The 26009-nt window shown below is 38.9% G+C and overlaps 1 protein-coding gene across 6 annotated transcripts in view; it reads right to left on the reverse strand.

Annotated features, from left to right (window-relative positions):
* SCMH1 (Scm polycomb group protein homolog 1) overlaps positions 1–26009 on the reverse strand; it is a 188664-nt gene that overhangs the window by 29970 nt on the left and 132685 nt on the right. For 4 of the 6 annotated variants that reach the window (XR_009247464.1, XM_058679662.1, XM_058679657.1 and 1 more), the window contains 2 exons: positions 7429–7661; positions 4188–4314 (listed from right to left, as the gene is read on the reverse strand). The exons of the other annotated variants lie outside the window; for them this stretch is intronic. Coding sequence is in view for 3 of the 4 variants with exons in the window: in XM_058679662.1 (XP_058535645.1) it covers positions 4188–4314; positions 7429–7661 (360 nt within the window). In the remaining variant the exon portion in view is untranslated. The remainder of the gene's footprint in view (positions 1–4187; positions 4315–7428; positions 7662–26009) is intronic. 6 annotated transcript variants of the gene reach the window in all.

Genomic DNA, 26009 nt, shown 5'->3' on the forward strand with positions numbered 1-26009 from the left:
AGACAAAATTGTCTATGCAGAGAACCTGAAAGAAATCAGGGGGAAAAATACCCCTTTCTGGGACTAGTAATTTATTATAATAAGGTTGCAGAGTACAAGGTTAATATTAAAATGAAGTTGCTATATACACTTGTAATAAATAAATGAAATTAAAATGAACACCATCTGAGGAGCAGGCATTTGATGCAGTGTATCCCACATCAGAGTCCCATATCAGAGTCCTGTTTCTAATCTAGCTTCCTACTGATACCCCGTGGGAGTAGGTGACTGCCCAGGTACTCGGGTCTCTGCCTCACACATGGGGACACTTAGAATGATATCCAGGCCCCTGGCTTCACCTGGGCCCACCCTGGCTGTAAGAAAAGATTTGGGGAGGTAACTAGCAGATAAAAGATTTCTGTCTCTGTGTGTCTCTTTCAAACAAATAAACCAACAAATAAATAAAATACACAAGCACCTCCAAAAAAAGAAATATTTAGGTATAAATCTAATAAAATATGTAGAGAACTTACATAAAGAAAACTATAAAAACTCTAAAGAAAGAGATCAAAGAGCAAAATAAATGAAAAATATTTATGAATGAGGACAGTAAAACTCAAAATATCAGTTCTTCCCAACTTGAAGAGACTCAACACAATCCCAATCAAAATTCTAGGAAATTATTTTAAAGTCGAAGAGTCAGAGTAAACCAAAAAGCTAACACCAGACTGAAGAACAAATTTGGAGAACCGATACTATCTGACCTTGAAACTAACTATAAAGCCACCATAATCCAGATAATTTGGGACTGGCAAAGAACAAACAAATGTATCAATGGGTTAGAACAGAGAGCTCAGAAATAAACCCAAATAAATACAGTGAATTGATCTTTGACAAGGAGAAAAGGCAATATAGTAAAGACAGTGTTTTCAAAAAATGATGCTGGAACAAATGGGCACACACTCACACACAGAACCTAGACAAAGACCTTTATACTCTTCAAATAATTTAACTCAGAATTGGTGATAGACCTAAATGTAAAACGGAAACCTATAAAACTCTTAGGAGATAACAGGAGAAAAGGTAAATGATTGTAGGTTTGATAAATTTAGATATAACACCAAAAGTTTAATTAATGAAAGAGGTAACCGAAAAGTTGGACTATATTAAAAAAAAAAAACAAAAAAAAACTTCTGAGAAAGGCCCTGTCAAAAAATGGTAGGGAAATACACAGTTAGGGAGAAGTATATTTTAAAAAGACATTTTTTTCTTTTTCTTTAAAAGACATTTAATAAAGGGTTATTACCCAAAATATACAAAGAATTTTAAAATTCAACTCTATTAGGGGGCTGGCATTATGGTGTAGCAGGTAAAGCCATCACTGGCTTTGCCAGTATCCCATATGGGAGCTGGTTCATGTCCCAGCTGCTCTACTTTCAGGTCAGCTTCCTGCTGATGGCCTAGGAAAAGCAGTGGAAAATGGCTCAAGTATTTGAGCCCTTGACACCCATGAGGGAGCTCTGGATAAACCTCCTGGCTCCTAGCTTTGGCCTGGTCCAGTGCTGATCGTTGTAGCCATCTGGGGAGTGAATCAGTGGGTAGAATATTCATTTCATCCTCTGTAACTGACTTTCAAAATCAATTGCTACATTTTTTTTCAAATACTCGATTTTGTATTTGAAGAATACAATTGAAAAATGGACCAACGGTCTTAGCAGACACCTCACCAAAGATATACAGGAGGCAAATAAATTAAGTATGATATATCATTACAGAAACATTTGTCATCAAGCACGCTTTGGAAAATGCCACTGGAATAATGTAATTTAAAAACAAAATGGTAGGAATGCAAAACTATAGGTTAGAAGATAGAGTTGAGAAAAGCTTGAATTAAGTTGAAAAGACAAAGAGAGGGCAGGCATTTAATGCACTTGGGACACTGGCATCCTATATGGGAGTGCCTGGCTTTGAGTCCTGGATTGGTTCCCAATTCCAGTTTCCTTATGATCCACACCCTCAGAGGCAGCAGACACTGGCTCAGGTTGTTGAACCTCTGCCACCCACGTGGGAGATGTGGTTTAATCTACATGCCCTGGGCCCAGCTCCAAATGCTGCCATGAACAGAGGAAATCAGCTGACGGTAGGCCCTTTTCTTTTCCTCTCTTTCTCTGCTTTGCAAGTTAAATAAAAGAACACTTTATTTAACAAAACAGACCATAGATAAGGACAAACAGGGATATGAAGACAAGAGGACTAGTTCAAGAGGTTCAACAGCTGAATAACAGCTTTGTCAGAAGGACTAGTAAAAAAAGGAAGAATGGGAGAAAATCACTGATGAAGAAATTTAAGACAAGTTTCAAAAGTTAAAGTGTCCAGTATGGTGGGTGAATATACATGCAAAATAAAATTTCAGAATGTTAGGGATAAGGAGAAATGTCAAAGCAAATAGAACTGTAGATATAAAACCTAAAACACTTAAAGGAGAAAGCAAGTGTGGGAAAGAGTAAACTGGGAACCTAATCTAACAGATGAAGAGAACCTAAAGAAACTCAGAAGGCTCCAGGGCAGGTTTCTTCTAGGTATGATATGGGCAAAATACACAACCTGCTCATAAAGAAAAATGAATACATCACAAAGATAAAATATTTCCTCTGAAATCAAAATGCTACAAAGGAAAAGTAATCATTGGACATTATATGGCTCAATTGAGAATAGCATTTATTTACCTATTCTACAAGATTTTGAATCATTTATTTGCAAGTCATTGCAAAGAAACAGGGAAAGATGGATAGATAGATGAGGGTGGTGGAGAGAGAGAGAGAGAGAGAGAGAAAGAGAGAGAGAGAGAGAGAGAGAGTATATATCTTTCATCTGCCGGGTCATTCCCCAGATGGCTATAAGGGTTGGCACTGGGCCAGTATGAAGCCAGTAACCAGAGTTTTATATGGGTCTCCTATATGGGTGGCAGGGGCCCAAGGACTCCAGCCATCTTCTGTTGCTTTTCCTAGGCACATTACCAGGGAACTGGATCACAAGCAAATTATCAAGGACATGGAATGATGCCCACATGGGATTCTGGTGTTTCAGGCAACAGCTTTATTTGCTAACCTACAATACCAGCCCCAAGAATGGTATTTAGCTAGCTATAATAACAAAACACTGGATTTTTATTTATGCAATATTATAATAACACAGAATTGCATTTGGGTGGTGTGTGTGTGGGTAAGAGGCAAGGAGAGAGTTAAATGCTCATGTTCTAAAGTTTACAGTTAATACAAAAATATCTTTTAATAAAAAATAAGAAAGTAAAAAAAAAGCAACATGAAGCAACATGAAGAGTCTTCTAAAAATCTGTTGCATAGGAAAACTATATAAAGATTTCACTTTTGAAACCAAAATAAATTTATCATTTAATTTCAACTTTCTATAGCTTTTCAAAAATATACGTGTGCACATATATTATTTAGATGCGAGGAGGTAAAGGAAACAATTGGCTGAATTGAAAGTGATTGCCTCTGGGAAGAAATAACTGACATGACCTGGCAGGGTCTGCTGGTTTTGTTTTTGTTGTAAGTTTCTCATCTGCTTTAATTTATTGAAACTATGAGCGTGTATCACTTTTTAAAAAATTCTTTAGTTTATGACACAGTTAAATAAGCTTTGGGTTCCCCTTCCCCTCCCCAAGCATGTATCATTTTAACTAATATCTAAATAACTTTAAACAATTATTCGAGACGTACATATGGGCTACTAGACGAAAGGTCTCATTTCTTTTTCTCTGCCATGCTGGGCCCTCTATTACTATGACTTTGAAGTAAACAGCAAATCTTTTTTAAAAATCAAAGGCATTGTAGCGGCAGTTGTATTACTGGAATACTGCTAGGATTTTAGACACTGGGACAGATCACTACGAAGCAAGCCCTCCTAACTGGGAATGATGACTATTATTCTAACTTGGGTCAGGGAACTTTTGGCATAACACACCCCAACTGCTCACCCCTGAGTTTATAGAATGTTTACCTAGGTTTCTTTGTTTTCACAGAATGGAAGTAATTCTGAGGCTATTTCCAATGTCAAAGAAGACATTTTTAAAAGATTCTTGCTAGGTTTAAAAACGGACATGAGGCTAGTTATCAGTCCAAGACAAGAGAAATTGCAGACAATGACGCCAGGGACTTTGTTCAGTTAATCTCTTCCTCTGCTCTTACCTGTAGGGGCCTGCATGGCTGAGCTGGGGATGGTGGCAGCATCTTGGGGTACAGTGCTGGTATCCGGTTCAGGGGTGCTGGTTGTAGGTGAGCTGGGTGGTGGGTTCAGCCAAGTCCGAGATTTTCTCTGTCAAAATGGATGGGTAAAAGTTTGCTACCCATGACAGGTAACTTGTCTTCTTATTTCTTTATTTCTAGCACTTAGTGTACCCATGAAACAAAAATAGTATTTGATGATAGAACTGTTTAACTTTTGTTTTTCTCAAGACATTTGGCCCAAAGTTGTGCATTACCTACAGTAGATGTATAGAAAAAATTTCTGATTCAGTGTATAAAGATTCTGATCTTCTGTGGAGTCAGAGTTAAATGCACTGTCCTTAGCACTTGATTCCATATTTTTGCAAGAAGTTCAAGATCCTTTATTAGTTTTGCAGAGAAAAGCAAAAAGAAGGGCTTTTTTTTTTTTTTTGCTTTTGTGGCTTAAGTCTACTCTGACATTATGTTCTTTTTTTCTCTTTACTTCCTATTACTTTATAAATGGCTTTCCTCTGCCTTCTTCCTCTTAGATTATTTCTATCCATCTAGGAAAGTTTCCTAGTATTTCTCCAGTTATTCTTTTATGCTACCTCTGCATTTGTTACATTGTTCAATGTGTCATCATTATATGTTTATATATTGGTGTCCTCTATTAGTCTAGAGAGTCGCTCCTAACATGTTTTTCATGAAGTGTACAGTATTGGGTCAAGCAATATAGATTATTTGAAAGAAATCTAAGTATCTTCTCTGTGCTTTTCAGGGCAATCAATGGTGGCAAAGGATCTCAGAAGGTTCTTTTAAAGACATACCTTTCTCTAAAAGCCATTCTAAATGAAAGAAAAACAGAATAATCACACTGAGATCCAGAAATCTTTTTTACTAAATGCCTAACATGGGACCACTGCTGGAAGCTATGTAAGTCTGTCTGCCTTCTAGGTGTGTATTACCTGAAGAGACTATGTTAATGACAGCGGGCATTCATTTGATGGCCTTCCCTGTGAAAGCAATTTTGAAACTTTCATGAAGGGTTAAAAAAAAACACTGGGCATGGACATCTGCTTATACTGTCTAATACTACCAAAAGTGAAAATTCAAGTAAGTGGTGAGTCAGGGAGGAAGGGAAATACCAGATCATTTTAAGGATTTTTAGGAATTTGTGGTCTTTCTAAGGAAACAAGGCTGTGAATTAGTTGCCACAATATTGTGGAAGCAGAAAGATGAAAGGCGTTTCTATTCTAAATAGGTACATTGGTGCATGGTCCATCTATTCATATATTATTTCACCTCCATTTTGTAGGTGAGGAAAGTTAAGACACAGAGTCTCACCAAAGAAGTACTCCCCAAATCACACAGGTAGTAACAAATAGAGATGAGCTCTATACCTAAGTCTGGCTTTGAAGCCCTTGTTGTAGCCCTATGACCATTCCAAAGCTCATGGACAAACTGGAAGGTGTATATATATACATGTATATATATTTGCAGGGGTAAGAAAAAGAACAGTAAGGAAAAGGAGGGAGTCAAATATTAGGGGCATAAAATATGGGATAGGATGAGAATGATTGTTTTCAAGAAGTCTGTAAAAGAAAGAGAACTATATTCAACTTCCTGAGGGGGCAGAGTAGAGGCAATTGTAGCATCACAGGTCTTGGATTTTGAAGGCTCTTTAAGGCTATTTAATCCAACCTTTTATCTAATACTTCAGTTTCCCTGAAAACACTCCTCCTACAGAGTCACTGAGTTCCTTGTAAACTTATTCTAGTAACATCCACTCCATTGCTTTCATTTTGGGCTAGTTAACTGTTCCTTTTAGGTCAACAAAAAGCCTGTATGGCTGAACTTTTGCCTATGAGTTCTGGTTCTGTGTTTAGGGACTACCAAGATAAGTTTTCTCCCTCTTTTGACTAGCCTCAAAATGCTTCCACATCATCAAAAGCTCCTTCTACTTTGGTACCCTTTAAACTTTCAGTCTTTTCTTTATAATAACAGACAGAAATGAACCAGGGTCTGGGTTAGGGATTAGTGATCAAAGATCAGGAGTGTTACGTGTTACACAGGAAGATTAGGAAGTAACATTGAGAATTCAAAGCCAAAAGCAAGAGACAACCGAGACTGATACAATCACCAAACTTCTCCATCCACTCACCCTTCCATTCACCAACCCATTCTCCCTTCCTCCTTCTTACTCATCTTGCATATACTTAATGTTTCCCAAGAGACTGGAGTACAAGGCAGTGCAGGAGAAAGACTAGGTTTCTGACCTTAAAAACATGTTCTACAGGGACTGAAGTCACCTGGAGCTAACAAACAAATCAACCAACCAATCAACCATAGGAAGAACTTATGAGACTGGGATGGAATGTTGAAGGAGAACTAGGTATTTGTACACTGACACTTAGCAACTGTAGCTGAGGAGGGTGTTCAGGGAACTCCCCTGATGGTTAGGAAATAAGTGGAAGAGGTAATAATAAACTAAAATGGGCTTTTAGAGAAACTAATGAGAAGCCTAGGGAAGATATTCATGAAAAACTGGCTGTGACTAAGAAGTAGAGCTTTCAGTAGTACTACTCAGTGAAACCTCAACAACCTCTTCCAATACTGGAGAGAAGTATCATGTCTCTCAAGAAATGTGTGGAATGTGGTAGGGCACCAGGCATCTTGGAACTAGAGCAGCTGAGGATCCTTTAACACTTGATAGCTATGTTACCTCAGGGAGATAATTTCACATCTCTAAATAATGTTAACTGTGCTTATCTTCTTGATTCTTATACAATGGTGCCATCTGACACTTAGTAGGCATTCAATAATTTCCTTTAAAAGAAGGAATAGGAGAAAGAGTAATGTTTTTCGTCTGCTACTATCTACATGTTGGGTATACATTGTGGTTAGTTCAACAAGGAATAGGGCCTTCCATCTATGTAAAACATCAGATCAGAATTTCTTTGAAGTGAGCAGTTTTCAGAGTCAAAATTTATTTCCTAGTCTAACTATGATAGTTCTAATATAAACAACTCCTGGATAAGTAGCTACATAGGGACGATCATCCATGAGATTCCTGGTAAAAGCATATGCAAGTAGAGAATAGGGCTACATATGCTCCTTTCCAAGATAGATGTATATGGATGAATCACCCACTTCTAACCCCTTATCCTTTCCTGGGAGACCCATTGGTTTTTTGTTTGTTTGTTTGTTTGTTTGTTTTACCTACCTTACTGCCAGGTTTGGGACCCCTCTTCTTTGGGAATTTCAAAGGTTCAGCTGACTTGGATGGGGTAGAGATGGGATGGGGAATTAGGGTCTTGGGTGTCCGGCCCCGCTTCTTTCCTGGTTTACGCCCCCTCTGTCCTGGTTGATGGTCCAAGACAATTTTGGTGCTGCTGTGGATGCTGGGCTTCTCAGTGTTCACATCAGATGCAGGGTAGGGATTCTTTGGAATCACAACTGAAAGAAAAAGACTTGTTCTATCACTCCCTCCTCCCCGCTGCATTCCCATCCCTACCAGAGGTTTTTTGTTTGTTTGTTTTTTTAAAAAAGATTTGTTGCTCCTGTTCAGGTAGTTTTGTCCCAAGAAGCTAGCTTCCTGGCATTTGACTTGTGTTCAGAAAATTTCAGATAAAAATAGAATTTTGGCTAGAATTAGACATTTCAAATTATTTCTGCTAATTTCCCCCCTTAGAGTATTTTAGAGAAATACTGGCACCTAAGCGAAAGCTGAAGCATACAATATAAGCACAGGCTCAGAGCCGAAGCAACTCCTAGGAGTCTACAATCCTCTCCTGCTAAGGATGATGTCTGAGGCTCAGAAGAGGAAATGATACCTTCACCTGGTTCACTTGGCTGATGGCAAGTTGGAATATGAACTTTCATATTGCACAGGGTAAATCAATCTACTTCAAATTTTTAGCCATGATTATTGCAGTGAGGAGCAGTGAAGCACAAAAACGTAAGTCAGACAGCACCTCTTCTTACCTTAAAACCCTTTGCTCCTTGTTACCTTTAAGGTAAATAATAAATTCTTTACTCTGATATCGAAGGATTTTGTGACTGGCCCAGCTTTGCTTTCTAATTATTTCTGATGTCATTTCATATCAACAACCCTCATATTCTAGTGATCATATGTTGAGTTCTCTATTATTCTTGACCATATGTGTGTGTGTGTGTGTGTGTGTGTGTACACTCACTCAATTTTCAACAATCAATCTGGGGTCATCTCCTTACTGAGGATTTCTCTGACCATGTCCAAACTTATCTAGTGCCTCTCCCCTCACCTCCAAAGCATTCTGTAGATATCTATGTTATAGTACTTCTCAACTTTCCTCCAACTTATCTTATCCTGAAATTGACCGTTTTTCAAAGTAAAAGATATGTGATTTACTTCATAAGTAGTTCTTGAGCAGTTACTAGGGGTTATGCAGTATTATAAACTCTGGGGATGGAACAGTGAACAAAATAGACATGATTTACACTATTACGGAGCTTACCTCCTAGTGGGGATGGCAAAAAAGAAACACAAATATAATATAAGGTCAGGTGATGGCATGTGTTCATGATCAAAACCAATGCAAGGAAAGCAGATAGAACTGTAAGGAAGTCCTCTTTGAAAAGGTGACATTTACACAGAGCTCACAAATAAAGTAAAGGCACAACCTTATGAAAGTGTAAGCAAAGAATCTTAAAAGCAGAGGTAAAATAAGTGCAGATTCTGTGACGGGAAAACACTGGTGTGGTTGAGGAATGAAAAGAAGGTCAGAAGAGCTGGGATTTAGTAAGCAAAGGGGAGAACGGGAGTTAGGCTAGAAATGGAGAAGTAATAAGACTGTACAGGACTTCATATATTGAAAATGAATGGAAACCTCTGGAGAGTTGACAGAAGAATGACAAGATGTACTGAAAAAGACTTCTCTGCTCTGTGAGGACTGCTAGACCAGACCAGTTAATAAGGGGACCAGTGAATAAGTCAGTGGCCAAGCAGAAGACAACAATTTTTACTCTTCTAGGTAGGATGTGACAGATTATGATGGTGCAATGTTGACAACATACAACCAAACAAAATTAGATAACCATTCTCCTGAGGATTAGATGTTTTCTTCCCTGAGTACATTTTCCAGTGAACTCAGGAACATACTCAGACCATAAAGAGATGCTGTCTTTGGGGAAAGTGAAGGCTGCTGTGATAGATGGGAACCAGGAGGTGGGCCCTGTACAAAGAGGACATTTGCTGAATTTTGGGCCCAAACATTAGAGTTAGTTGGCTGAGCTGAGAGCTCTAAAAGGCAGAATGAATCTCGCATAATCTTGAAGTTTTAGGAGATTAAAGGCCTGATAGTAGATGGCTTATGTTAAACCGATGTTTCTGTCTTCAAGATGTATATCATATTTTGAAACTGTAAGGGGTTAGAGATGAAAGAACTAAACACCAAATCTTTCAAGGGCAGGAAAATTTCCTGCAGTGTCTCAGGACTAAAGAGACAGAGTCCCATTAAGTTCTCAGTCAGGATCTCCAAAGGGTCCATGTAAAAGAAACAGAAGTGAACTTCAAAAGAATCCAGACCAGGTCTAGCGCAATTAGATAGAGGTTATCAGGCTCTTATCCAATTAGCTTACAAGAAAGATAGGAGATATCAACTGAAATCTCAAGGTTCTTTATGTTAAATATTCTACACACCAAATAAAATCAGGCAAAACTATGTGATCAATGATCAAGAGAAAATAAAGGCAAAAGATGGAGACTCATATATTAACCAAGTAATAGAATAAATATATAGATTTTAAAATAAGTGCAGTTAATTCTTAAAGAAAGTAGAGAGAGCTGTGAAAAAGTGTAAAGAAAAATATCAACAGAAAATTTAAATTTACAAAAGAAATTACATGGACATCTAAGAAATAAAAATTACAATATTAGAAATAATGACACACTGAATGAGGTTAAGGGCAAATAAGATCTAGAAGAAAAATAGACTGCAGCTGATAGAAACCATCCGAAATGAAGCATAGTGAGAAAATATGGAAAAGCATATTAGAAACATGTAGTCATGTCAACAGATCCAAAATATGATTTTCTCAAAGCTAATTAAATGTCAACCCTTACAGTTAAGAAACTCAGCAATCAAAAACGGTGAAAAATACAAATAAACAATACTATGGCATCATTGTCACACTGCTGAAAATAGGAAAAAATGTAAATGAAATGAAAGAGATGAAAGACAAAGGTATATTTTTAAAAGCAACGAAGAAATAGGCACTACCCTCACAGGAGCAAAAATAAGACTGAAGGTTGAGTTTTAAACCAGATTACATAAGCCAGAAATAACAGAATAACATCCTTAAAGGGATAAAAGAAATAAACTGCCAACTGAGTTCTATACCAGTGGGGGCAAAAAAAAAAAAAAAAAAAAAAGATTCCTTCAGAAATGAAGGTGAAATGACATTTTCAGGCAAATCAAAGCTGAGAGAATTTGTCACCAGCAGACCTGTTTCCAGCAGGAAATAAAGAGGAAATTCCTCAGTCCAAAGTAAGTAATCCCAGATGGAAGCACGGAACTGCAGGAAGGAAAGAAGAGCACAAGAGAGAGTAAATGTATAAGCAGATACAAAATAACTTTATTTACAACATCAACAAAATAATGACTTGTACAGTTTTCATGTTATTAAATATGCATAGAGGATGGAAGTAGCGAGTAAATGGTCAAACTTTGGCAAGAATTTTTCCATTATTCGGGAAACAAAATATTCAGTGTAGATTTAGGATGCTATTTGCATACAGCAATTAGCTACAGAATTATGAGCGTATTACTGGAAAGCTAGGAGAGAAATTCAATAATAAAACACACATAAGGGGGTAAGTGTTAGCCTATTGATTAAGATGCCTGCATTCCATAACAGAATGTCAGGTCTGATGTCCAGTTCTGGCTCTTGACTCCAGCTTTATGCAAGTATAGATATTGGGAGGCAGCAATTATGGCTCAAGTGACTGGGTTTCTGATAGCCACATGGGACAACTGGACTGAACTCCCAGCTCCAGTGTTAGCCTGGCCCAGTCCCAATTATTGCAGGCATGTGAGATGTAAACCAGGGATGGGAGCTTTGCTCTCTGCCATTAAAACAAGTAAATAAAAATGAAAAACAAAGCAAAAAAGTACATTTGATCAATAATAAGAAAAAGCAAGAAAGGAGAAATAGAGATGCAAACAGCAAGTAAAGCAAGATGCGAAAGAGCAGAATGAAACCCAAATATTTAGTTATTTTAAAATTTTTATGTTTTTTTAAAAAAGACTTACTTATTTGAAAAGCAGATTTACAGAGAGGTTGAGAGATACAAAGAGAAAGATAAGATCTTCCATCTACTGGTGGACTTCTCAGATGGCCACAACAGCTAAGGCTGAGCCAGGCTGAGTCAACTCCAATCAGCTCTCCTGTAGGTGTGGCAAGGCACGAGGATTTGGGCTATCTTTTGTTGCTTTCCCAGGCCATGAGCAGGGAGCTGGATCAGAAGTGGAGCAGCTAGGACTTGAAGTAGTGCTCTAATAAGATGCTGGCACTATAGGTGGTGGCTTATTTAGCTGGCCATAATGTCAGCCCCAATAATTAAAATAAATATGGATGCATTTAGTAAAACAATTAGTATGAACAAAGGAACATACTAGTCTAAAAACCTCCAATTATATTTACTTAGAGGAGATCATCACTAAACTATAAGCACACTTGAAATAAAGAGATACAGAAGATAAAAATGAACAGCTGAAAAAAATATATAGGCTGCAAATAGTAATGAAAAGAAAATTTGTGTGACTTTATCGATATCAAAGTAGTTTTAAAGGGAGGAAGTATTTACATTATACAGCAAATTTCATTAAAATAAAATCACCAATTCAAAAGGAAGATACAATAACTAAATGTTATAAACTTAATAAGACAAAAGATACAAAATATTAGTTTAAAGAAGCCAAGGAGAGACAGAAAAACTTACAATTATTGGTTGATAATTTTAACATATACCTTTCAGTAATTTATAGATCAAGAAGATGAAAACCATCAAGAAATACAGGAAACATCTAAATAGCACAATTAGCCAATTATTAGCAGAAATAACTAATTAGTGAGTCAACCTAATGGATACATATAGAGCATTACACTCAATGAATGTAAAATACACATTTTTTTCTTTAAGATTTATTTATTTTACTTGAAAGTCAGTTATAGAGCAAGAGAGGAAAAGAGAAGGATCTTCCATGCACTGGTTCACACCTCAAAGGGCCACAGTGGCCAGAGCTAGGCTGGTCTTAAGCTGGGAGCCAGGAGCTTCTTCTGGGTCTCCTACATGACTGCAGGGTTCAAAAGCTTGGACCATCCTTCATTGCTTTCTGAGGTCATTAGCAGAAAGCAGGACTGGAGATAGAGCAGCTGGGATTCTAACTGGCACCAATATGGGACGGTGGTGCCATAGGTAGAGGATTAGCCTGCTATGTCACATGCTGGCTCCTAATATACATCCTTTAAAATTACATTCTTATATAATACATGGAGTGAGAAAAGCTTTTTTTTTTTTAACAGGAAGAAAAATAGAAATTTACACTGCCATGAAATAACACGCTACTATATATGATAGTATCCATTACACAGTTACTATATATCCCCTTAAATGAAAAACCACAAAACAAAATCAACAACAGGAAGAAAATAGAAACAAATAACTCCATAAAGTTAAATAACATGCTACTGAATCACTAATCTATCACTGCAGAAATGAAAAAGAGAATTAAGAACCTTCTTGAATAAAATAATGCTACCATATGATCTGAGTCAATGAAGAATTTAATGAGAAAGTGTTTTAAAGAGATGAAACTAAAAAAAAAAAAGTCAAAATCCATGAGGTACTTCCATCTATCTTTGTTGGTGGGATATGTCTCCTGTAGGAAACAAATAAATTTTTTTTAAAACTAGTATACTAATCTATGACATTTGATTGATGAGTTTAAGTCATTTACATTCAGGGGTAACATGAATGGGTGGTAAATGGGTCCTGTCATTTTAGTGATGGGTTGTTCATTTAGTATTCTGTTGTTATCTGGGATGTTCTTTGCATTTGCCTTTGGTTTTGGTGGGTGCTATTCCTCTTCTGTCATTTGTAGGGCTGGTTTGGAAGAAGCATATTCTTTGAACTTTACTGTGGAAGGATTTTATTTCATTTTCAATGACAAAGGAAAGCTTTGCTGGGTACATTATCCTGGGCCAACAATTTTTTGCTTTTAGAATCTAGAATATGTCGCTCCATTCTCTTCTGGCTGTAGAGTATCCTGTGAGAGGTCTCCTGTGAGTTTAATTGGCATTCCTTTATGTGTCAGTTGGTTTTTTTTTTTTTCAATGCACATTTAAGAATCTTTTCCTTATGTTTGCTTGAAGAGAGCTTGATGATCGTATGTCATGGTGAAGATCGCTTTTGGTCAACCATTTTTTGGAGTTCTGTGCCCCTCCTGGATGTTTCCCAATTCTTTCTCTAGATTAGGGAAATTTCCCTTATTATTTCACTGAATATACCTTTAATCCCAGTTTCTCTTTCTGCACCTTTTGGGACTCCCAGAACTCTTACATATGGCCATTCAATAGTGTCTTTTAGTACTTAAATACTTTTTTTTTTTAGTTAGACACAGCTCTGCTTCCAGCTTTTTGTTTGTTTCTCCGTGGTGACAGGAAGTATTTTCCAATTCTGAGATTCTTTTTTCTGCTTGCTTCATTCTATTTTGGAGACTCTCCACTGTATGTTTAATTTGTTTCACTGTATCCTTCATTTCTGGTATATCAGCTTTCATTTGATTCATTTCCAGTGCGACATACTCCTTAATTCCTTGAACTCCTGCTTTACGTGCTTCTTGTTGTTGATAAGAAGCTTTATAACAAGTGTTTTGGATTCTGTATCCCCCATTTTCTCGATGTCTTCTTCAGTTAACTCTGAGGTTGGCATAGAGTTTTGCTCCTTTGCAGGGGAGTTTTCAGGAATATTCATTGTGCCTTTGTCAGTAATATTCATTGTGCCTTTGTCTCTTCTTTTGCTCTTGATCATTGTACTTCTGGTTTGCAGAATCTTCTCCTTAGGGCAGGTTTCTAAGCTGTGTCACCCACAGGTCTACAGTTTTATTTTACGTATTGCAGTTGGTACATGGCTCTTTGTTTGCTTGCAGCCAACTGTGCCACTCCCCCCAGCGAGTTCCAGGTCTGGGTTCTTATGTCAGATTTCTACCATGGTCTCCGTAGTCCTAGCTCCTGGCTCACCAGTTTCCATCTCCTGTGATACCATGCCAAGGCTGCACTGTTGTCTCTACAACCTTTCTTCCACTTCTGGTTGGAGTAGGTCCCAGGGCTAGGGGTTCTATATGTTAGGTTGTTGTTGATGGTATACTTCTAGGAACCTGTTGGCCATTAGGTTTGAGGGCCACTCAGACCTATTTTGACCCATGTGATGTGAAAGTCGGTATTATTTTCCATTTGGGACTAGTGCAATGCAATGAGCTCAGTGAGTTCACTCCCAACGCAGCGCATGCACAGCTCACTGTTGTCCCTGCGGTCTTTAAGCCTTTTCCACACTGTGGCGCCTGATGTGTCACTTTAGAGTTCTTGATCTGCTGGCTGTAAGGTCAGGAAGCTACCTGGACCTATCGTGAGTGGAACCTTGGGCTGCCATATTGTTGCACTTCACGGAGCCAGAAATGAGTTCAACTCAGTGCATGTGCAGTCCTGTCCCATTGCCTTTACCTCTTTAAACAAATTGGTACCCGATTCAGGTATAGGGGGTAGCCTGGGTTGTAAAATCCACCCTGTTGCTACATTGCCAGTCTGGGACCTGCTGCTCTGTCTCTGCTCCTGGTCAAATCAAACAGACCAGCAGGACGGGCAGTTCTTTGGGTTCACCTTCGGAGCTCCTAGTAGACGTCCCTTCCCACCTGCTTGCTTGTGGAGTTTTAGCTGCATCTGCAATTCAGATGGCCACTCACTAAATGCTGCTGTGGTATGGGTCACTGCAACACCACAACATTGTGTCCACTGCCTTCCTGTGTCTGTCAGTCTCCAGGTACCCCTCTGCTATTGCTCTGTCCTCTCCTGTTTCCTGGAATGTGCCCTCTCTGCTTCAAACTGGCTGTTTGTCCATCTATTTAAAAGTGTCCTTACCCTATTCCACCAGTTTGATTCTCCGAGGACCTCCTCTTTTAAGGCTTGAATATTTCTGTGTTTTTTTTTGTTTTTTTTTGTTTTTTTTTAAAGATTTTATTATTATTGGAAAGCCGGATATACAGAGAGGAGAGACAGAGAGGAAGATCTTCCATCCGATGTTTCACTCCCCAAGTGAGCCGCAATGGGCTGATGCGCCGATCTGAAGAGAGCGTGGGCTAGGATGAGGACAGACTAGACTAAGCAGGGCTACAACACCTGTGCACCTCATGTGGAATAGAAGAAGGGAAAAGCCAGGCTGGGCTGATTATTCCTACTGGTGCAAGCATAAATCAGAGTGGGTGAGGGTTGTTTGGGCTTAGCCACAGTATCAGCTGGCAGAAGCTGGCACTGGGGACTAATTCTGTCAAGTCAAATCACAGAACCACCTGAAGAGTGCATAAACCGGGATAGAGAGAGACCTGGGAGGGAAACAGTGGTTTCCTCCCTCTTGGGTTACTTCTCCTGCAGGAGGGCATGAAAACTAGGATGGGGGCTGGGGTGGCTAGACAGAGAGGCACTCAGCAACATCTGTGAGGGCTGGATAGTTGAGCTGGTTAGATGGAACTAAGCTTTAATACCCATTGACAAGTACAAGAGCCAAATGGGATGTGGGACAGACTGGACTAGTCTGCTACACATACTGGCAAACCAGGGTAGGGGGTGGGCCTGGTGGGAGTTATTGTGGGTTGCTCCGACTAGGCTACAGCTCCCGCTGGTTGATTTAAGGGCCGAGCATGTGCTGGGTAGAACCAGGCTGGACTGCAACACCCATTGGTTCCAGTGGAAGTCGGGACTGAAAACAGAACCAACCCAGCAATTGCAACCACCAGCTGATTGTGGTGATGGACTGTGCCGGGCCCTGTGCTTGCTAGAACATACAAGAATCTGGTCTGGGAATAAGTCAAAGTTTCTTTGGGGATCTCCCCAATCAAACTGTTGGACTCAGAACCCTAGCCAAGAAAAGACAGAAGAAAGAACAAGTCAATCAACCACCTCACTATATGTTGGCAGTGAAATACTGGGAAAATGAAGACTCTATGATGGACTATGTCAATCAGTGGATTCTTCAATGACCTCATCGAGCTTGGAGTGGCGAGACTGGCAGCGATTCATAACTGGAGAACTATTAAAACCACTTGAGCAAGTATCTCAGAGCATGCCCCACATCCGGGACTTGGGGTGGGTGGGCAACTGGGTGGGGCTTCTCCCTCAATATCCCCCTTTACCTCAGATACATGAAGGAAACAATATGGACATAATAGTCTTACCCACTTCCCTAGAGCCCCTGAACTTTTTTACTGTAATTAACTATGTAAAGACTGTCAACAATATAATAAAAAAAATGGTTCAAAGTTCTAATTTTTAATGTGGTGATATAACCCACATAAATAAAAAGATTTTGAGGTCTTGAAGGATGTAAAATTTTTTTTTCAGACCAAAAGACTGGAGTGGCACTGATTTATAATTATAATCACGGCCTTGATGTTTTCTTTTCCTAAATACTTGCTAATGAATAAATCCAGCTTTCATTAAACTCAACACTCTGTCTATGCTACAGCTAAGCTGGTGGAATTGCACAAACAAATGATCTCTTTTTAAACTATTATGAATTTTAAGACTTTCCTGTTTCTCAAGTAATAGACCATGAAACCTAAGGTAATCATCTAATCTAGGTGAGGTAATTGATTCATTAATTCCTGCCATCACATGAAAAGGTACTGAGTTCTTAGTTGTATCCAATATATGTTTGCAGAAGAAAAAAGAAAAGAGGTATAAGAAAAGCACAGATCAGGGCATAACATCATATCATGGCTCTTTTCTCTTCTTTTCCTTTCTTTTTCTTGCCTTGTCTTGCCTTGCAAGTCTTTCTCTCTTTCTTTCTTCCCGTGCTTCTTTCTTCATCTCTCTCTCTTTTTTTGTTCTCTTTTTACAGATTTATTCATTTGAGAGAGGAAGAGAGAGAGAGAGAATGCAAAATGTTGTATTTACCAATTCATTACACAAAAGGCTGCTATAGTCAGGCTGGCCCAGACTGAAGTCAGGAGGCAGGAACTCCATTCTGATACCCCATACAGGTGGCTGGAAGCCAAGCACTTTGGGCATCCTTCATTCCCTTCCCAGGCACAATAGAAAGAAACTGGATTGGAAGCGCAACATCCAGAATTGGAACTGGAATTCTGATATGTGCCCCAGGTATTACAAGCAGTAGTTTAAATAACTGTAACATCAACCCCTTGGCTCTTGTAATGCCAATTTTTTTTTATCTTCCCCTTAAGGCCAGACATAAAAGTCCGGATAATTTGCAACAAAGATTTCCTTTCTAAAAAAATCTAGATAGAAGAGACCAAGCAGTTAGTTAGGAACAAGCACAAAATGCAGGTTTTACATGAATAACTAACACCAAGATCAGGCTTCATGCAAATTTAACAGCTTTTTAAATAAGTGGATTGTTTTAAGCTATACTGAGGGAGTTCAGGACATGGAAACTTCTGCCTATCAGGATTCCCTGACCTACCAAACCACATTTTAATTATCCTAGTCAGAAAAAAATATCAGAGTGGTATTAGGGGACCAGGGATCTAATTTTAGTTGTGTCCCATATGATATAATTTTAAGTGTGTCATTTAACAACAATATTTTCTTATTTTTTTCAAATATAATTTAAATAAATTATTTTACTTGAAAGTCAATTACAGAGAGAATAGGAGATAGTTATCCATCTGCTTGTTGACTGCCCAAATGGCTGCAACAGCTGTAACAGAGCTGATCTGAAGCCAGGAGCCAAGAGGTTCGTCTGGGTCTCCCATGTGGGCACAAGGGCCCAATGACTTGAGCCATCTTCCACTGCTTTCCCAGGCCATAAGCAGGGATCTAGATCAGAAGTGGAGCAGCTGAGAGTTGAACTGGCACTCATATGGGATGCTAGCAACTCAGGAAAAGGCTTAGTTGCTGTGTCACAGTGCTGGACCCAAATATAATGTAAACATATATTTCTATTTTTCTTGGAAAGTCAGATATATACAGAGAGGAGGAAAGACAGAGAGGAAGATCTTCCATCTGATGGTTCACTCTCCAAGCGGCCACAATGGTTGGAGCTGAGCCAATCCTAAGCAGGAGCCAGGAGCTTCTTCTAGGTCTCCCACATGGGTGCATGGTTCCAAGACTTTGGGCTGTCCTCGACTGCTTTCCCAGGCCACAAGCAGGGAGCTAGATGGGAAGCAGGGCCAGTGGGATTAGAACTGGTGCGCATATGGGATTTGGTGTGTGCAATGTGAGGACTTTAGCTGCTAAGCTACCGTGCTGATCCCGTAATTTAGTAATTTAATGACTGTTGTATTTCTGAGAATGCTGAAAGGCAACAATATTGTTCAACATATTGATACTGCAAAAGTTGACAGAATTAGACACTTAACAATACTTGGATAAAGCTGGACATTTATCATCTCCTTTGCCATAAGAAGAAACTGAGTGTTAAGAATGAAAGTGGCAGACTAAGCCTGGATTCTCTCTTTGGAGTATTTGCTGCACACCCTATCATTTAGCCTAGGAAGAAGGAATTGGTACTTCTGGTTTGGCAGGAGCCCAGGGAGTGGCAACTGATGTTCTTACTAAATTTGCATGTTTACGAATTTGACATTAATTGAAAATTTGGTAAATGCTCAAAGTTGGCAACATGTTTAAGGTGAACAAAACTCAAAATGATTTTTCTTGCCCTATAGGAGGATAACCTGAGAAGGCTAGACATAGACCTTCCATACAAAGAATCAATTCAATGGATGTGGAAGGTACAAAGTGAGCCTGCTATACCTTGATCAGAAGGTAATGAGGGCACCAGAGAACATGGAACCATGTCTAAAACACACAGGGATTAGCTTCAAGGGGCTTTCACTTGGCAAAAATTGGGACAATTTGAGCACCAAAGCAAGTTAACAACACAAATATCAAGCTATAACTCACCGAATAAAGTAACAACCCATGAGTCCATACTGATGTAACTCGATGAACAAATAAATAGGGGATAAGGGAAAGCTTTTGCCTATAGTAGAATACCAACTAATAATCATGTAAAGAAGAGAAGAGCAGGACATAATTAGCAATAACTGATACAGGAAAGACTTAAAAATGGATAAAAGCACTAGATGAAAAGTTGATGGGGACAGCACATTGGCTCAACTGGCTAATCCTCCACCTCCAAGTGTTGCATACCATATAGGCATCGATTTATGTTGCAGCTTCTTCACTTCCCATCCAGCTCTCTGCTTGCGGCCCAAGAAAGCAGTAGAGGATGGCCCAAATCCTTGGGACTCTGCACCCACATGGAAGACCTGGAGGAAGCTCCTCGCTCCTGGCTTCGGATCAGTTCAGTTCTGGCCATCACATCAATTTGGGGAGTGGACCACCAGATGGAAGATCTTTCTTTCTGTCTCCTTCTCTCTGTAAATCAGCTTTTCGAATAAAGAATAAAAAAAATCTTAAAAAATAAAGGTTTTGATAAAACAGGCATTTATAGCCTCAATGTACTTACGTGTAACAGAAATTAGTGACAAATGGGAAAAAAGTAACTCTAATGTGAAGACCTGGAATACACAGCATGAATCAAAGTTATTACCACAGTACAGGACGAACAGATACCATGTGCTTCCAAATGTGAGGCTTTGTGAGAAGAACATCATAAACAGAACCTGAATTAATCCTGAGGTAGCAGAATGAGAGTCAACCTCTGATATCACTTGACAAATATTTATAAAAATACAGCAAAGGCAAGCAAGATGATGAATAGTACCAGATTAAAGAATACTAAACAGACATGACAATGAAATTTGGTTAGATTACACCCTTAATTACCTCTGCTATCCAGGAATGATGAGTAGGTAGTTAAATAGAAGAGTTAGGAGTTTCAAAGAACAGGAAAGAATACAGGTATAATGCTGGTAGCTTTAGCATACAACACTACCTAAAGATATAAAATCACTTAAGGAGAGGCAGTGTGTAGAACAGAATAGAAAGCACTTAAGACTAAACCTTACAGCACTGCAACAACCAAAAACTGGGAAGTGAAGAACTCCAGCCACAGGATACAGAGGAAGCTGAATCAGTGACATAGGAATCGAACAACTGGAGAACATAATCTAAAAAATCCAACAAGGTAATCTCAAGGGAAGAGTAATCAATCATACTGAAAGTGACAGACTGAGCAGGATGAGGGCAGAGGAAAGTAAAGGTGTTCTTGGTAATAGCAGCTCTGCTAGAAGAGGAGTACTGGAGAAGGACAGAAGCAGACAATGACTGCAGGATTTTTTTTTTAATTAAAGTGTTATGTGTAGTTGGTAGGATTTAGAGATAGGTAGGTAGGTAGATAGATAGATAGATATAGACATAAATCCCCAAAGATATCCACAACTGATCTATGGAACTTGCAAACATATTGCTTCAGGTGGTAAGAGGAATTTTGCTGACGTAATTAAGGTTAAAACTTAACCACCAGATTTCAAGTAATGTGTACAGCAGCAATAGGAAAGTCATTAACTGAGAAGAAGGGGCATTAGATGGAAGGAAGACACAATATTAAGGAAGTGTATTGGAAGATGAGAGTTGCTAGAGAATGTTAATATGCTGATAAGCAATTTCAGAATGGAGAGTTCAGCAAGTGGTATGGATGAGAGAGGGGCAGGGAAAGATATAATCAAGCAAACAAGTGTTGTGGGGAGGTAGGCCTCTGAGAGGAACAGCATGACAGCTGTCACAGCTTCACATTTACCTTTGGCATGAGACAGCTGAATAGTAATCTAAGCCATTTTAAGGTGTATAGAACATGGTTGAATGTAAACTAAAACTGAAATGTCTATGAAGAAGTCACAGGTTGTGGTTGAGAACCTGCATTTTCCTATTAACATATTGGTTAATCAATACCATGTCAATTAATGCCATAATGTTGTAAATGGTTGGAAATATTATGTTGGGGCTTTTAATTGATTGGGATGATACTCTGCCGGCTCTACTTTCAGACCAGAGATGGTCTCACCAAGAAACCATTGAACTTACCAGGACAATAAGATGCTGGACTTTATGCTTGGTAAGTACCTCCAATGAAAGAATGTCAACTGAATTTGAACTATGGTAATGCAACAAGGTGGAGCAATCCACCGTGGGGGGAGGGTGTGGAGAGGGGTGGAGGGAATCCCAGTGCATAAAAAATGTATCACATAATGCAATGTAATTAATTTTTTAAAAAATGAAATGCAATAAAAATATATGTTTAAAAAAATAAATCTGCTCCATGTATCCTTCATTTCTACTAATTTGGCTTGATTTTGTTCCAGTGTTGTTATTTTCTGTGTGACATATTCCTTAAATTCCTGCATGTGCGTCTTGTTTTTGATAAGAAGCTTTGTAACAAGTTTTTAAAGTTCTTTAACCCTCATTTCCTTGATGCATTCTTCAGTGAACTCTGATATTCAAAAGGCTTTTGCTCCATTGCAGGGGAATCTTAAGTAATAATCATTGTGCCTCTGTCTCTTCTTTTGATCTTGATTAATGTACGCCTGTTAGCAGATTCTTCTTAGGGCAGGTTTCTAAGCTGTGTCACCCACAGGTCTATAGATAGATTTTACAATGGTGTTTGGTACCCAGTTTTTCTTTTAAGCCACTCCCTCCAGCGAGTTTCAGGCCTAGGCTCTTGTGTAAGGCTTTGACCACAATCCCCATAGCTTCAGCTCCTGGCTTACCACTCCACCTCTGTGATCCCATGTTGTGGCTGCACTGTTGCATGTACAACTTTTCTCCCACTTTGGTTTGAGCAGTTTCCAAGATTATGGAGACAACATGTACCCTAAATAATTGGGTTGTTGGTGATTTTGCCAAAACCTGCTGACCATTAGATCTGAGGGCCACTTGGACTTGCTTTGGGTGGGATCTGTAGGATGCCAAACGAGGTATTATTTTCCCTGTGGGACCAGTGCAATACATTGTTGTGGAAGTGAATTTGCTCCCAGTTTAACACAAGTGAAGCTCACTGTTGTCCTTCCAGCCCCACAGCCTTTGCCACGCTGTACAAAATGGCACCTGACATGGCACTGATGGGGTTCTGGAGTTGCTGGCCATTAGGTCTGGGAGCTCTTTTGCGTGGAACCTGTAGGATTTCATGTCGGTACTGATTTCCCTGTGGGATGTACTGAGCAGGAAATGAGTTCACTCCCGGCTTAGCGCATGTTCAGCTTGCTATTGTCCTTCCAGTCTCACAGCCTTTGCCTCACTACACAAAATGGTGCCCAATATGGCGCTGGTGGGCGTCTGGACTGTGAATTCCACCCTATTCCTTCACTGCCTGCTAGTGGTCTGCTGCCCTGTCTCTGCTACTGGTCAGATCAAACAAATCAGCAGGATGGGCAGTTCTTTGCCTAGATTTACCTCCTGAGCTCCCAGTGAATTTCTCTTCCTACCTTATTGCTGGTGCAGCACAGATTACCACCCGTTGACTGCCACTGGGGTATCTGGTCACTGCAATAATACTCCGTTGTCTCTGCTGTTTAACTGTGTCCGTCAGTGTCCAGGGAGCTGCCTTCCCCTATTTTCTGAAATCTGCCCTCTCTGATTTACCCTGGCTAATGATTTTTAATCTGTTAAATGTGTCTTTACTCTGTTCCTCCATCTTGATTCTCCACTGCTTATATTTTCTTAACCATACAGTTATGTTTCTAATCAAACACTTAACTGTTTTAAACTTAGTGTAATTTGCATGATTACCTCAATTTCCTAAAAGTATTTAGACTGCATATTACACAAACAAGCCTTTCTGTCTGCTGGAAATTGGAGGGAAGACATTCATTCCCTAATTAATACTTTTAGTATAGAAGTATTGTTTACCAACTATCATATATTTTCTTAGTGCTAAAACAAACCTATAACTAATAAAGCATTTTCTGGGGAACATCATTTGAACTTCTTCTGTATAGTTCATTTATTTCTTAAAATTTGACATTAGCCATTGATGGTTTTCATCTCTGACTGACCCTTGAGCTGCAGGCTTTTCTGATCTTTGCTTTATGAACTAGGCTTACTCTATTATTTTGTTTTAGTGATCAGTATAGGACTCTCAGGATTTGATTTTGGCTTGTACTTTGCTTTCAGCCATTCTAATTCCTTGTGTATGCTGAGTTCCCAAAGGGCTCTTATGCTCAAAGTTACATGATATATATGCAAGTAACCTGAGAATTACCAAGCAAATATTCACTAAAATGTATCACATTGGGCACAAGAGTTGGAGTCCCGCCACTCACATGAGACCCACCTGAATGGAGTTCTAGGCTCTTGGCTTTGGTCTCTATTTCTGTAACTCTGCCTTGAAAATATGTAAATAAATAAATTCTTCTAAAAAGTCATGTAAAAAGAGAAATGAAAACAGGAATTATAAAATTTTGGAAAAACAGTGAAAACTGTATATCACACTCTATGAGATACCTTTAAATCAGTAATCAGAGAAAAATTCATAACCTTAAGATTAAACAAATTGAAAGAGAATAATGGAATTAAATAAGTAAAATTATATAATAATGAATGTGTATGAATTATAGTTTCAACTAAAAATAGTAGAAAAAAAGAAATGAAATAAAGCATAAGAAAACACAAGGGGATCCAACACTCTGGTGCAGCATCCCAGATGGGGAATGGTCCATGCCTAGGCTGTGGTGTTTTGGATCCAGTTCCCTGTTAATTGCCCTGGAAAACAGTGGAGGATTTTTCAAGTGCTTGGTTTCAAACACCTATGTGGGAAACTACTATTAAGCTCTTGGATCCTGGTTTTGGTCTGGCTTAGTCCTAACTGTTGCAGCCATCTGGGAGAGTGAATTAGCCAGATAGAAGATTTGTTTTTCCCTCTCGAACTCTTTCAAATAAGTAGGTCAGTCTTTAAAAAAACATGGCAAAAATCATTTTAAAAATAAAATAATAAAAATAACAGTTTAATAAAGCAGAAAAATACTAGGTCCATTTACTAAAAGAAAACTTAGGGTCCTTGAAAAAACCCAACACAGCCCAATAATCATTTAAGTTAATCAGCAATAAAAGGGGGAAACATAAGTATTAAACAGGAAATTGCAAGAGGCAAAAATGCTAAGTTAAAGAAAGCAAACAAAAATCCTAAGAGAACCATTCTATACTTTTATATGTCAAAATCTAGACAGAGTAGATAATATCTCAGGGGGAAAAAAATGGTTACTGAAATTGACTGCAAAAAAAGGAGGCAGAAAGCTTAAAGAGAACAACTTTGACAGAAAAAGTAGTGTAAAGCTTATCAAGGAGCTACTCCCATGAAAAGTAGTTAGACCTTGGGCCCAGCGCGATAGCGTAGTGGCTAAAGTCTTCACCTTGAACACTCCAGGATCCCATATGGGTGCTGGTTCTAATCCCGGCAGCCCTGCTTCCCACTCAGCTCCCTGCCTGTGGCCTGGGGAAGCGGTCGAAGACGGCCCAAAGCCTTGAGACCCTGCACTGGTGTGGGAGACCTGGAAGAGGCTCCTGGCTTCGGATTGGCACAGCACTGGCCATTGTGGCCACTTGGGGAGTGAATCATTGGACAGAAGATCTTCCTCTCTGTATATCCTCCTTTCCAATAAAAATAAATGAATCTTTTAAAAAAAAGTAGCAGGCCCACATAAATTCACAGGGAATTTGCGCTCATACATCTAACGCAAAATGCACATAAGGTTATCAAGAAACTGCCCCACAAAGAACAGGCTCCCCAGCTCTACCGCCAAAAAAAAAAACTCACAGGAGAATTTTATCAAGATCTCAGGGATCAATCTCAATACTAACCAAATTGTTTCAGAGCATAGGAAATGAAGGGAAACGTCTAAGTGGTTTTTTTATGAAGCCAAGATAACACTGATATCTATATCTGAAAAAGCATAAGAGAAAATTACAAAGATGAATACTGTTAGCAAAATTCTAAATATTAGATTCCCAAGTGAAATTAAGAAAACATTATACATGATTGGGTAAATTGACAAGATCAGAACATAGATAAATAACATTGCATCAATATTGAAAAAGTACATGGAAGAGAGGAAATGACAGAGAAACCAGGGGAAAATACTGGTAGCTGATGAAATTGGGTAAAGGAATTTTTTTTATTTTTAATTTTTGAATTTTGTGGTATAGTTTTGTGTAGACTGGGATTGCCTCCCAAACTCCCACCTCCTGACAAGGAGTTTTTTATTTTGAATTTTATGGTACATTTATGTAGAGTCTGGGATCCCCTCCCCCCAAGTTCCCACCCCCTGATTTTTCCCATACTGTTACAACAGTACAGTCCTTCATAACGAGTTATAATTATATCAGTCTATTATTTTTGTGTGCCCTGATATTGCCAGTACAAACAATCCCAGACAATCCAGCCTCCCATTGTCTAGATATGTCCAACAGTTTCATTGGGAATCCATCTTTGATTTGGGAGTAGGTATGCATATTGCATTATATCTTCACAGCTGGATATAACAGTCCCTATTACTTAATCACTATACATTCCCTTAAATGAGAAGCAATGAAATAAGGTCAACAGACAGAAAGTTAAAAGAAAAACAAAAAGAAAAA

Source organism: Ochotona princeps, chromosome 2, assembly GCF_030435755.1.
Source record: "Ochotona princeps isolate mOchPri1 chromosome 2, mOchPri1.hap1, whole genome shotgun sequence".
NCBI classification, from domain to species: Eukaryota; Metazoa; Chordata; class Mammalia; order Lagomorpha; family Ochotonidae; genus Ochotona; species Ochotona princeps.